The sequence below is a fragment of the Sarcophilus harrisii genome, chromosome 4 (assembly GCF_902635505.1).
Source record: "Sarcophilus harrisii chromosome 4, mSarHar1.11, whole genome shotgun sequence".
NCBI lineage: Eukaryota > Metazoa > Chordata > Mammalia > Dasyuromorphia > Dasyuridae > Sarcophilus > Sarcophilus harrisii.
Genome location: NC_045429.1, coordinates 379158312 through 379172218, shown reverse-complemented (window position 1 = coordinate 379172218; position 13907 = coordinate 379158312). Strand labels below are relative to the sequence as shown.

General features: G+C 32.8%; 1 protein-coding gene across 8 annotated transcripts in view; it reads right to left on the bottom strand.

Moving 5' to 3' along the window:
- WDR64 (WD repeat domain 64) overlaps positions 1–13907 on the bottom strand; it is a 173240-nt gene that overhangs the window by 55724 nt on the left and 103609 nt on the right. For 5 of the 8 annotated variants that reach the window (XM_031966959.1, XM_031966963.1, XM_031966960.1 and 2 more), the window contains 3 exons: positions 12276–12455; positions 6903–7033; positions 529–630 (listed from right to left, as the gene is read on the bottom strand). In XM_031966959.1, coding sequence (XP_031822819.1) covers positions 529–630; positions 6903–7033; positions 12276–12455 — 413 coding nt within the window. The remainder of the gene's footprint in view (positions 1–528; positions 631–6902; positions 7034–12275; positions 12456–13907) is intronic. The other 3 variants (XM_031966961.1, XM_031966964.1, XM_031966962.1) reach the window with 2 other exon arrangements.

Genomic DNA, 13907 nt, shown 5'->3' with positions numbered 1-13907 from the left:
ACTGCTGTAAATGAGAAGAAAAACCTGAATTTGAAATGGATATGGGTGAAATAAAGCTCCAGAAAACCATAATACTTTCCCTAAAGGTAAAAATAATTGAGTCTAAAAAATAAAAAAGAAACATCAGACTAGATTCAGACTTCTTTCTGATAAATATTATCCCTAATTTCTGTCCTTGTTTTTGTAGTGAAATTGTTATTTAGACATGTCCCCATGGCTCCATGATCTCATCTGGATTGTTTTGGTTGGGTTGTTTTTGGCAAAGATACTAGAGTGGATTGCCATTTCCTTCTCCAGTTCATTTTATAGAAAAAGAAAATTAAGGCAAACAGGATTAATTAACTTGCTCTGGGATGCATGGTTAGTAAATGTCTGAGGCTGGGTTTTAACTATGGCCTTCCTGACTCTAGGCCTAGGGCTCCAGCTACTGCATCAGCTAGCTGCCCTTAAATCACCCTATGTGTTGGCTTAAGTTTACTAACAGCTAGGTCTTGGGTAGTTTTATTCAGAAAATAAGTACCATTTTACCTTGCGTATTCTTTGCTACGGAAGAGGAATAAGATGGAATTGATTTTTAAGCGTGTGGGATCCAGGTCAAGGTTTAGATTAAAGGCATCTTCTGGTCTGTGCCTAGAAGAAACACATATGTTTCAACTTCAGTAAAAATCATGCTTTATGAATCCCTTTGTCTATAGGCACTCCAAGCAAAGCTTGACCTCCAAATGAAACTAACATTTGATCAAATCTTGTTTTATGGGCCAGCAATACTTTGAAAATAAGGCAGTTTCTTTTAAAAAAAAAACAAAACCTTCAAATAGTGAGTCTTTTTTGAAACTTCCATTTATATACCAAAATTTATCCTCATATCCCTCCTCTTCCCCAACAAGAACCAAATTGCAAATATTGTATGTTCTTTTTAAAAGGAAGGAAAAAAATCAGCAAAACAAATCAATTCATCAAAAAATATCTGAAAATATATGTAATATTCCACAGCTATAATTCCTCTCACTTAACAGGAATGAGGTAGGAACATGTTTTCACATATCTCTTCATTTGGGCATTGCTTGTTTTTTTGTTTTGTTTTGTTTTGTTTTTTGTAATTTTTGCAACATTCACATTATGCTTTTATAATTTTTTTTTTTTTAGTCTACACTGTTGTAGTTATTGTGTATATTGTTTTCTTGCCTGTACTTACCTTGGTCTATATACTTCACATAAGTCTTCAAAGTTTCTCTTTATTCATTATATTAATTATTTCTTATAGAGAAGAAATATTCCAGTATATTCATGTACTACAATTTATTTAGACATTTCCCAGGCAATGGGTGTCTACTTTATTTTCCATTTCTTGCTATCACAAAAAGTGATACATATTTTGGTGTATATGGATACTTTCTTCTTATGATGTCTTCTTTGGATTTTATGCTTGGTAAGCAGAATCTCTTTTTCAAAGGTATTGATATTTTAGTCACTTTCTTTTTTAATTTTAATTTCATATTGCTTTCCAATACTGTTTTACATTTTTATTTTACAAATTTATTAACAATGCATTAGTATATCTATTTTCCTACAACCCAAAACAGATGAAATACTCCCGTCTTTTGTTATCTTTGCCAATTTATTATGTTTAAAGTGAAATCTTAGAACTGTTTTGCATTATATTTCTCTTATTAGTGGACTGGAACATTCTTTCATATAGTTTTTAATGTGTCTTTCAGTCATTTTCATTGTGCCTAATTATTTGTGTCTCATTAAGGGGTTTTATTGACCAAAATACATTTCCTTCTCCACCTTATTTTACAAATGAGGAAACTGATGTATTCAGGGTTAAGTGACTTGCCTAGAGTCACACAGATAATAAATGTTTGAAGCTGAATTTGAACTCAGGTTTCCTGACACCAAAACCTAGTTTTCTATCCACTGTATCATCTAGGTGACCATTATTAATTTCAGAATTTTTCTTTTGAGAACTTTGTTCATATTCTTTGATAACTTATCAGTTGTTTTATTATTTCTTGATATGGAATCATTAGCTTCCATTTGCCCCATTCTAATTTTTAAGGAATGATTTTCTTCAGTGAGTTTTTATGCTTCTTTTTTGTGTTATTAATACTTTGCTGCCCATTGTTATTAATACTTTGCAGTCATTGTACATATAATTTGACCATTTATATATTGGGAGTTGACTTGATCTTATATAGATGTATGAGTTTTTGCATGCTGTTGTCTATATCAGTAGTTTCAAACTCATGAAGGCTATAAGTTGATTTAGAAAACCACAAATTAACATTGTTGTATTTTATTTTTATTTATTTTGTTAAACATTTCCCAAATACATTTTAATTTAATTTAGTAGCATTCAGCAGTTTTGTAGGCTACAAGCTTGATAACTCATCTTCATATCTTGGATAACAAACCCTTTTCTGAGAAATTTTATACATTTTTACCTATTCAGCCGATTTTATTCCTAACCTAAATGCATAATTTTATTTGTGTAGAAGCCTTTCAATTTCATGTAATCAAAATTATTTGTTTTTTGTAACTATTTCCATTTCTTGTTTTGTTAAGATTATATCTTCTACCCATAGTTTGAAAGATATATGATCTGCTTCTTTTGTAATTTTTTCATAGTATGATATTTAATATTAAGGGCATATATCCATTTTGAATTTATTATGCAGTATGACAAAAGATATTGTCTAAACCTAATTTCTGTCAGATTACCTTCCTGTTTTCCCAGAGGTTTTTTATCAAATAAAGTTTTTGAAGTAATTGATGTTTGGAGATTTATCATACACTAAGTTATTGAATTAAATTTTTTCTAGTCTGTTCCAGTGATATCTTTTTTTTTTTTATTTTTTAACCAATACTAACTGATTCTTGTAACTGCTGCTTTATAATTTAGTTTGAGGTCTGGAAATGCTATTTCCTTTTCCTTCCTACCTTTTTTGTTATTTCCATTGATTTCTAGATCTTTTGTTTTTCCAAATGCTAGATATATTTTAATCCTAACCAAAAGCTATATTCCTGTGTTTTATGGCTTGGTCCCATGAAAAAGTCACATCCCATTTTCTATAACCATCTTCTTTATCAACTACAGATTACCCACTGTCTTCTTTTACTTCTAGGGGATTTAACTTCATTTGAAGATGGGGATTTAAAAAAAGTCCCTAGGCCACTTCTGGCAGTATAATTAGTTCCTGTATAGATCACAAGTTAATAAGCAGTGTTTCTCAGGTTTGATAAGTATCAAAAGGCTTTCCCAAATGCATGCCCAAGGAATAATAGCTACTTTCCATGTGTGATCTTTTCTCAATCCTCATCCTTCTTGATTTCTCCACAGCCTTCTTGATACTAGCTTTTTTCTCAGTTTTCATAACACTATTCCCTTGTAGTTCTCTTTCCTCCTACTTATTTGACTATTCTGCAGTATTCTTTGCTGAATCTGCATCCAGGCCATACCCAATAACTATGAGTGGTCCATTCTGGGCTCTGTTTTGGCTATATCTAACTTCTCTCTTGCACTTCAGTTTCACAACTTTTACTACTTATTAAACATTTCAAACTGGATGCATATCTTAGGCTCAATATGTCCAAAATGGAACTCTTATCTTTTCTCTCTCTCAAGCCTTCCTCTCCCTTTCCAAATTTCCCTTTTACTTTTGAGCATACTACCATCTTCCCAGATATTCAGGGTCACAACTTAGGTGTAATTTTTAAGTCCTCCTTCTCTCTGAATTTCTCTTTATCTTGTTGCCAAGGATTTTACATTCATAACATCTCTCTTATATGCCCTCTGTTCTCTGCTAACACTGTCACTAACATTATTCCTGGACTATTGTAATAGATTGTTGTTTGTCTTTTTCCTGCTCCAGTCTATTCTCCACTCAGTTGTCAAAATCATCTTTCTAAAGCACAGTTCCAAACATGTCACCCATGATCAATAAACTTGTGTGGCTCTTATCACTTCCAAAATAAAATAGAAAAATTATGGTCTCATTGGGGAGACAACATGCAAACACATGAAAGGATAAATTGCAAATAGCCAACAGAAAGAGGGCACTAGGATGAAGAGAAATCAGGAAAAACTTCCTATAGAAGGTGGAATTTTAAGTGTATCTTGAAGAAACTAGAGAAGGCAGAAAGAAGGGAGAGAATTCCAGGGATGGAGGATAATTATTGAACATATTGAGAGTTGGAGACAATGAGGAATGACAAAGAGGTAAGGAGGAAAAGTACGGTGAGATATTGGAGTTGGAGAGTAACATAGAGGGGAGTGAGAAATAGAAAGTTTGTGGGACATTGATTCATTGTTGGTGGAGTTGTGAACGAATCCAACCATTTTGGAGAGTAGTTTGGAACTATGCTCAAAAAGTTATCAAACTGTGCATACCCTTTGATCCAGCAGTGTTACTACTGGGATTATATCCCAAAGAGATTATAAAGAAGGGAAAGGGACCTGTATGTGCACGAATGTTTGTGGCAGCACTTTTTGTAGTGGCTAGAAACTGGAAACTGAATGGATGTCCATCAGTTGGAGAATGGCTGAATAAATTGTGGTATATGAATATTATGGAATATTACTGTTCTGTAAGAAATGACCAACAGGATGATTTCAGAAAGGCCTGGAGAGACTTACACGAACTGATGCTGAGTGAAATGAGCAGGACCAGGAGATCATTATATACTTCAACAACAATACTAGATGATGACCAGTTCTGATGGATCAGGCCATCCTCAGCAACAAGATCAACCAAATCATTTCTAATGGAGCAGTAATGAACTGAACCAGCTATACCAGAAAAGAACTCTGGGAGATGACTAAAACCATTACATTGAATTCCTAATCCCTATATTTATGCACACCTGCATTTTTGATTTCCTTCACAAGCTAATTGTACAATAATTCAGAGTCTGATTCTTTTTGTACAGCAAAATAATGTTTTGGTCATGTATACTTATTATGTATCTAAGTTATATTTTAATATATTTAACATCTACTGGTCATCCTGCCATTTAGGGGAGGGGGGGGGGGGTAAGAGGTGAAAAATTGGAACAAGAGGTTTGGCAATTGTTAATGCTGTAAAGTTACCCATGTATATATCCTGTAAATAAAAGGCTATTAAATTAAAAAAAAAAAAAAAAAAAAAAAAAGAGAAATAGAAAGTTTGAGGTGGGATAGGTTTGCAAGTTTGGCCTGGAACTTAAATGTTGGTCAATCAATGAGAATCAGAGTGATTTGGGTTTAAGGTATAGTCCTAACTACTACACCCCCAAGATATCTTGGGCTGTTTCAGTGATCTAAATTTTCATTTTTTGGGCCCAGCAGAAAGGGCAGTTAGCTGGTATGGTTGATAGAATGCCACTCTAGGAGTCAGGACAATTATTCTTCTTAAGTTCAAATCCAGCTTCAAATCCAAATATTTACTGTAATATTTTTGACAAAAAAGTCCCAAATTGGTTATAGAGTGTATTATAGAGTGGATCATGACTTGAAAACAATTGAAAAATCTAGAGGATGGAATTTAAGTGATGAAAATTAATTAGTAAAAAATATTTCTTAATTTTCTTTTCTAAATTGTAAATTCCTAGAGAGAGGAAATTGAATTTTACTTATTTTCTCTGTCTGATTTACCTTCATCATCCTCATATTGTAGTCATGTTTGGAGTTTCTGCAACTCCAAATGTACAAAATACTGTGCAATACAAGCCCTTGACTCTATTGAGTTTGCTAGATTACAATGGACAGAATGAAGAAAAAAGATAAAGAAAATGATAATAATATAATAGCTAACATTTATAGGAGACTTTACTCTCAGAGAGTCCATGAGACTAGGCCAACACAGGCCTGGGCATCTATTATTAAATTTAGTGTAGTTCCAGAGGGAATGATTTCCATGACTTTCAGAGAGAAGAGATTAGATGGTGAGCTCCTTGAGAACAAGGGAAATTTTTAAATATTTTAATTTAAATTATACATATAAATTTATTTTTTTAAAAATTTGAAACAAATGCCTTCTGACTGATTGATTGAGCTATTACTGATCTGGCTCTTATAATGGATTTTCAGAAGTAAATTTTTAGAAGGGATCTACTTATCCCCCAAGGAAAAAACAAAACTAAATAGCACCTATAATTTCCCCAACTCTACTATGGAGGATAATGATAGAGGCTGAGAAAAGCCTGACTCTTCTTTTTGGAATGAGGCTGCCTTCAAGACTGAAATCTAAATCTACTTCAACCTAGAACAGGAGCTTCTTTTCTGTGAGAACTCTTTGTAAGTCAGAACTGATACAGATTTAAGGATGCATAAAGATAGCTGTTTTAACCAACTGATCTAAGTTAACACAAATAGACAAAGTTTTGCCCGCCCTTGATCTGACTGTAATCTCATTTTGTTTCCTTCCTCCAGCAGAAGCCCAGACTGTGTGTTTACATTGATATTGAGTAGTCTCATGGATTTGGAGTCCCAGGATACCTCAATTTGAATCCCTATTCTGTTCCTTATTTTCCTAAACAACTTTGGGCAAATCATTTAATCTGTCTAGGTGCCAGAAGGAGTTTGATAAGATGACTTCTAAGATCTCTTCCAACTTTGGAACTATCATCTCAGATCTCTTTTTCAAGTCAAATTCCATAGGATCTGTTGAATAAATCCTGCAGATTCACTTTATCCATACCATTTATGATTATCCTGCAGGTTCACTTTATCCACACCATTTGTGAGTTAAAAATAAAATGAACTTTGATCATATTCCACTTCTGTATGTGACTTCAGCTGAGAAGTTTATCTCATCTTTTTCTACTAGTGTTTGGAAACCAATGGGTTCTTTGGGTTCCTTGGAAGTACGACTATTGAGTAACAACAACAAAAAAAAACCTTCAGGAAAAGTATTACTTACAATTGTGTGGCAGTACTCATTTCAAAGTTCCATAAGATGATGATGCCATTTACAGTTGCTGTGGCGATCATGTTGTAGCCTTCCTTTATCAGCACATCAAAGCACGTCACTTCCATACTGATTCCAGGGCTCTACAGAATAAATGGAAAGGCTTTATTTACAGCCCTGGGGAAAGCACTTAAGAGGAGAAACTGTGTGTATATGGCTTGATTCCATCATTCTCAGGGAAATAGAACTAATTATAAGAATGTTTCTAAACTAGCATTTCATTCATGGAAACCCAAACAAACTTTTTTTCTTGAATGCTTTGTTTAAGAAATGTATAGCTTATTAACAGATATGACTACGTTTTATGTTAGTAGCATGTTGTAGTAAGAATAGCACAGGATTTGTAATGGCCAACTCCCACCTTCATTAGTTATGGGAAATTTTGACATGTAACTTCCTTTATCTGTGAAATGGGGATAAGAATTATCATATTTCTTGCCTCACAGATTTATGGTGGAAATCCAATTAAATGATGTATTCAAAGTGTAGTAAAGATCTATATAAGTATATTATTATTATGTGAAACTAAAGGGAAACCTTTTTAAGAGTTAGGAAAATATTAAATTATTTGAAAAATAATTAACACAAAATGACCTAGCTTTTTTTCCTTAAGTGACTTTTGTAAACCTTTTACCTTTAAATAATTGTTGCAATTGTGCTATATATGTGTGGTGTATCAATACCAAATCATGAAAAAAATGACTAATGCTTAAATTTGCCCTTCTGATGATCAATAAGATATTTCAGCTTCTGTGGAAATTCTGAAAGATAGCCTCTGTGTATTTTAGTAACTTGCTAGAACTTTTTTTCTTTGTGTCACTGTATATCAAATGCCATCATGTTTTGCTCATTTATCTTCTTCCTCTGCCTTTCATTAGAACCTAAAAGTCGCATAAATCAAATCCATGGAACTGAAATTTTTGTGGTTTTAATGACATGAGTGATCCTCCCTTTAATACAATTTATTTGACAATAAGCTTGTGACAAATATTCATAGAAATTATTAATTTCAAAGTAATTTCAATTGATAAGCAAAACACATTTTTAAAGAGTGAAATTTGAATTGTGTGAAAACCATATAGCATATGTATATGTATAGAGTCTAGAATGTTCATAGCATAAGTTTTTTAAAATAAGCTTTATGCTATAAATTATTTTCTAGCTGACTCTAACTTTTTCAACTTATTACAATAGTGGCTGAAAAGCTTTAAAGGTTTTCTTGATTGCTCTCTATATTATAACTTTCCTGCCTGTGTTTGGTCCTTTGAATATGTATCCGTGATAGGAATAAGATTCTTAGCAGAATCTTAGCCTAGCAATTTTAAACTATAAACTCTTTGAGTGTTTTAGCCAGGGTTGGTAGAATTAAATGAGGTCAATCAAGAATTTCATTCTTTAGAATGAATAGACTAAACTAGGGATTCCAGTCCCTCAAGTACTTACCTTTACCCATGTGCTTTCCTCTGACTTTTTCACATTTTATTTGCAATATTTAGTTAGATGTGCCTACAAGAATAGCTTTCTTGAATAGAATCAAATCCATTTCTCTGTGTTAAAAACTCAAAAAAAAAAATCTCAAAAATACATTCAAACCCCACATCATTTGAGGTCAATTACAAAGTGGACATAAGTTTCTAATTTTCCCAAGTACTTTTCAGAGCAGTCTAGTGCAAGGTCTCATTGTGGTATGGAAATGACCCTGAGTTCTCAGAGACTTTAAAAGCTGAGTGCAAGCTCTGTACTTGCAAGCTGGAAAAAGCACACAGGCCTGACAACTGACTCTGCCTGCCATATAAGCAACTATGAGAAGGCTGATGATGTTCACCACCAAAAGTCTAATCATTAGGTAAAGAATATTTTGACTATTAGCTACTCATTCATCTGACAAAAATATGAAATGACCCCATCTTCTGTTTCTGTCATGCTGTTCATAGAAGGGAGAAAAAGGGAGCAGAGGATGCTTAGTACCTCATAATTCTTAGACCATATAAAACATTAAATTCAATTGTTGGTACTCTTAATTTATGGTCTTTGGCCAGAGTCCAGAAAATTGGCACACTATGGAAGTAACTAAACCAAATCTATATTGATCTTCTATCCCTTAATCTTAACTTGAAGATACAAAGAAATTTCCCCTAAATGGAATGATGGTACATAGATTCCCTTTCGAGTGATGGTTAAAAGAACTGTCATAGTTAATTTTATCATGTGTCCAAAGACAATAGAAATATAATTTAATGAGAAAATTGATCATTTTGCCTTACATCATTTTTTATGAACATAAGCAAATAAGCCACCATGAAAATGATTATGATAATTCAATTTCAGTACCAGTCTCCTTTACAGCAGGTCAAATAGAGAAATTCTATGAAAATTTTGGCAAGTTTCTCCAACTAAGTCAATATTCTTTGATACAAAGTTATTTCTATGGGAAAGAGGGAAGTAAAATTATAATGGAAAATACGTTTGAGGATAAAAGAACCAAAAAATGAAAGAAAACAACCCTAAATCATTTCTCATAGCTTCAAGATAAAAGGGAAGAAGAGAAAAAGATAGCCCTTCTCCACACCCAGTCAGTTCATAGCAAGGGTCCTATAGGTAAACATGATCCTCATCCTCTCTATATGGGAGAATGTCCCAGTCTGACAAGTTTTAAAGATGTAGCTTTTTCTGGCAGCACCTCCAATTTCAAGAGGCTACTGCTTTGTTTTGTTCTTTTTTATCTATCCTTTACAATTCTAAGTGCAGATGGTAGACTCCCTATAATGACCTTGGACAAGCCATAGTAACCTTTTAGATAAGCATTATGAGAAGGCATCAGTAGTAAGGATACCCACATTGTAGCAATTGTTAATTTATAAAGGATTCAGAGATTATTCTTTCAGCAGGCTCTTTTTGTAATGATAGATGGGAAAAAATGCCATTATCTTGTGTTTTTCACTCAGGGATCAAAGGATTTGTAGCAATCACTAGCCTAATCTGGCTGCCAGCAGACTAGGCTGAAATTGTAGTTGAGTAATTTAATGACTTTATTAAAAATAAAGCATTCTCTATTCTTCCTCCCTATCCATTCACTTATAAGATGATTGTTGTTAGCCCTTTAATTTTTTTGATTCTGCAGATTTAAAGCTAGGAATATCAAGTTTAAGAGCATATGCAGTGTAGTACATTAGGGAAATGTACTGACTGAGTCAGAGAAAATGAGTTGAATCCTGCCATTGATACCTTTAAGTTGCCTATGTCAAAACTTCTTAATTGTGAGTCATAACCATATATAGAATCACATAGCTGAATGTAGGGGTCACTAAATTATGATTTATTATCAACAACTGTTTGCTTTGTATGTATATTTTATAGACCTATATGCTTGGACACATAAAAATTTGATAAATAATAATACATTTAGACCATCAATTGGGAAATAGGTAAATAAGTTATGGTATGTAAATATAATGGAATATTTTTGTTCTATAAAAAATGATGAACAAGCTAATTTCAGAAAGGCCTAGAAATATTTATATGAGTTACAAGAAGAACCAGAAAAACACTGTATTTACATCAGTAGTATTGTGCAATGATCAACTATGACAGATTTGGTTCTTCTCAAAGGTTCATTGATCCAAGGCAATCCTGGATAGAAAAATGTCATCTACATCCAAAGACAGAATTATGGAGATTGAATGTAGATCAACACACACTGTTTTTACCATTTTTTTCTTCAGTTTTTTTTCCTCATGGTTTTTCCCTTTTGTTCTGATTTTCTTTCCCAACATGATTCATAAAGAAATATGTAAAAAAATGTAAAAAATATGTAAAAAACTAAAAAAATACATATATATAATCTAAAAAATTATTTTTTTTGTAACTAGGGAAAATTAATATATTTTTTAAAAACCATAATACATCTACTTGGATATATTATTGAAAAGATGATACATATATTTAGAAGACAGAAGAATGAAATAGCCATCTGTATAGGATAAGTGGAGTACTCACACTGGCTCTGTTTCCAGCCCTCCCTCACTTAAATCCAATTCACTTATATAACATGACATCATCTCCCCCTGTCATGATCTTCTTCAAGAACAAAGGACAAACAGTAACAACAAGAAGCAATACAATAGTAGCCTACATTTACATAGTAGTTTATCCTGAACAAAATGTTTTACTCACAACAAATCTGTAAAGTACCTTAGTCTATCCCCATTTTACAGATGAGAAAACTGAAATTAGTGACTTTCCCAAAGTCACATGAGAAGTCAATGCCAGACTCAAGCAAAAGTCTCTGGATTCCTGGTCCAGTGTTGTTTCCCCTATATTATCCCTCTTAAAGTAGAGTATAGAAGAGGGAAAAAAAGAACTTTAGATTTGGAATCAGATCTGGATTTGAGTCCTGATTCCAATACTTGCTATTTTATGTGATTTTTTTTAACAAGTTACTTCACCCTTCTGGTCTTCAGTTTTCTCAAAAATAAAATGAAGGAACTGGACTAGGTAATCTTGCTGGTCCCTTCTATCTCTGACACTTCATCATTTTGTGACTAACACTCCCTGATAACCAAGGATTTTAGTTAATGATCTCTTGTCCGAAAGAAGTTTTTGACTAGTATTTCTCATTTAGCATGGCTCCATATCTTGGTGGTAGTCAACCTGATCCTGAATGATGCTGGGGTGATTTTTTTCCTAGATGGAAATAGATTAATGTTCATTACTTACTATTCTTAATGAGATTGTATAATTTTTGTCAATTCTACTCTTTAGCTTTAAAAGTCCATAATGACCTTGCTCTAACTTATCTTTCCATTCTCCATATACATTACTCTCTTTTCTATTCTCTGCAATTCAGACAAACTAGTCTCTTTTTTGGGTCTGTAACTCATATAGGACACTTCATCTTTTGCTTCTATGCCTTTATCCTGGTCACCCTTTATCTCAGGAATGTGATCCCTCCTTTCTCCATCCTCATAAAATTCCTCTTCAAGAAAAAAGTTCAACTATCAACTTCTATTATCTATCCTTATATCTTAACTTATGATGTTTTGCCTTACTAACTTCTATACAATCTTATATTTTCCCCTGTTTATCTTGTGCATAATTTCCTCAAAAATAAGGATCATTTCATTCTCTGTGTTTATATTTCTGAATTATATACTGTATATATACTGTTTATATTATCAGTACTTGATAAATAGTGGATGCTTGCAAAATGTTTATCAACTAACTGAGTAGATATTGAAGGACTTGAGGGTAAAGGAATAGAACTAACATGATAGGAACATAAATAAAATAATTTTAGTAAAAAGGGTGTCCAGAATTTAAACTTACAATATTAAGGACAACAGGCTTATTGTCTTCAGATGTCAGTTCAACCTCTGGGATAGTTAAATTCATAGTCTTGGGATTTGAAGTAACTGCCAGAGAAATAACTTGCTTCCCTTGAATCAATATAGGCATAATTTCAGGTAGTTCCCATACCACAGCAAGAAGAGGATCTCCTTCTTTACCCTTTAACAAAAATACCCTTTCATTAATACTCTTACTTTCTCTTTAGAAATACCCTTTCTTTTCTTTCCTTACTTGTTATTTAATATCCTTTAAAAATCTATTGTATTAAGTGAAATAATTGTCAATTTACAAAAATAATTTATATAGTAATGGCAATGTTATGTATTATAAGTCAAAAATTAATCTTTTTGGTAAGAAAAGATTTAAAATTGAGAGGTAGCTATGAAAAAACTTCCAAAGAATATGACATAATGAACCAAGAGACCAGAGTTTTAGCTATACCACTAATTAGCTGAAACATTTAGATCTGCATTATTTAAAGTAGTATACTAATTGATGAGATCACGGATCTATCAAAGTATTGAAGTACTTTGGTTTGACCCCAAATTCTGACCATTAGCATTTTGGGATCCTCATTGTTCAATCCAATCCTTACTAGTTTTCTTCCCTAGCTTTGTGTCATTTACAAACTTTTGTAAAAGTCGGCAATTACTGCCTTTATTCAAGTCATTGATAATCCCACTCATAAACAGCTTGAATTCAAAATCAGGAGACTTGAGTTCAGGTTCAGATTCTTTTTTAAAAATGAGTTTTTATTGCTGTTTTCTGTTTATGACATTGCTATTGTTTCCCCCAGTATTTCTCTCCTTCTTCCTCCCAGAGAGCCAGACTCTATAATATAATTTTTAAGGCAAAAAAAAAAAAGGAAAGAAAAAGAAGAAGAAAATCACAATTGTTAATAGATTGAGACAAGTTCTGACTCTCACATAGTGGTGTGACTTTGGGGAAATCACAACTCTCTAAAAATCATTTTCTCACCTCTAAAAAGGGGATAATAATGTAGTTGACACTACCCTCAAAGTTGTTATAAAAAAAGTGTTTTATAAATGTGAAAGTACTATATAACTATATACCTTCTTATACTTCTTATACTTTCCCTGCCTTTACCTCCTTTTTACCTATTGTCTTAAACACTTTGAAACCAGTCTTCCTTATTCATTTCTGAATGTTCTGCCAGAATTTCTAAATCCAGTAGTGTTTTCAGTACTCATCTGATACTGTTGACTGCACCTTCTTTTTTGATACCTACTTTTAAAAGCAGACTTCCAAGATACTTTATTACCTTCCTGATTCTCCTACCTTCCTTAGCTCTTCTTTCTCTGCTCACAAATGTAGTGATTCCCAGATGTCTTTATTCTTTTTCTTTCCTCCTTTCCCCTCCTTCTATCTTCCCTGCTTTCTTTTTCATTACACATTTTTCTTTATAATATTTATTTTCTTGTGACTTCAATTATTACAATTATGTGAATGAATCCCAGGTACACATTTCCAGCTATGTAGTTTTCCCCAGATTCTGTACTAAAATTCTGTTTGCCTGCTAGATGTTGCAATTAGTACAGAGGTTCTTAACCTTTTTATTATGCCATAGACTATTTTGGCAGTCTGCTAAAC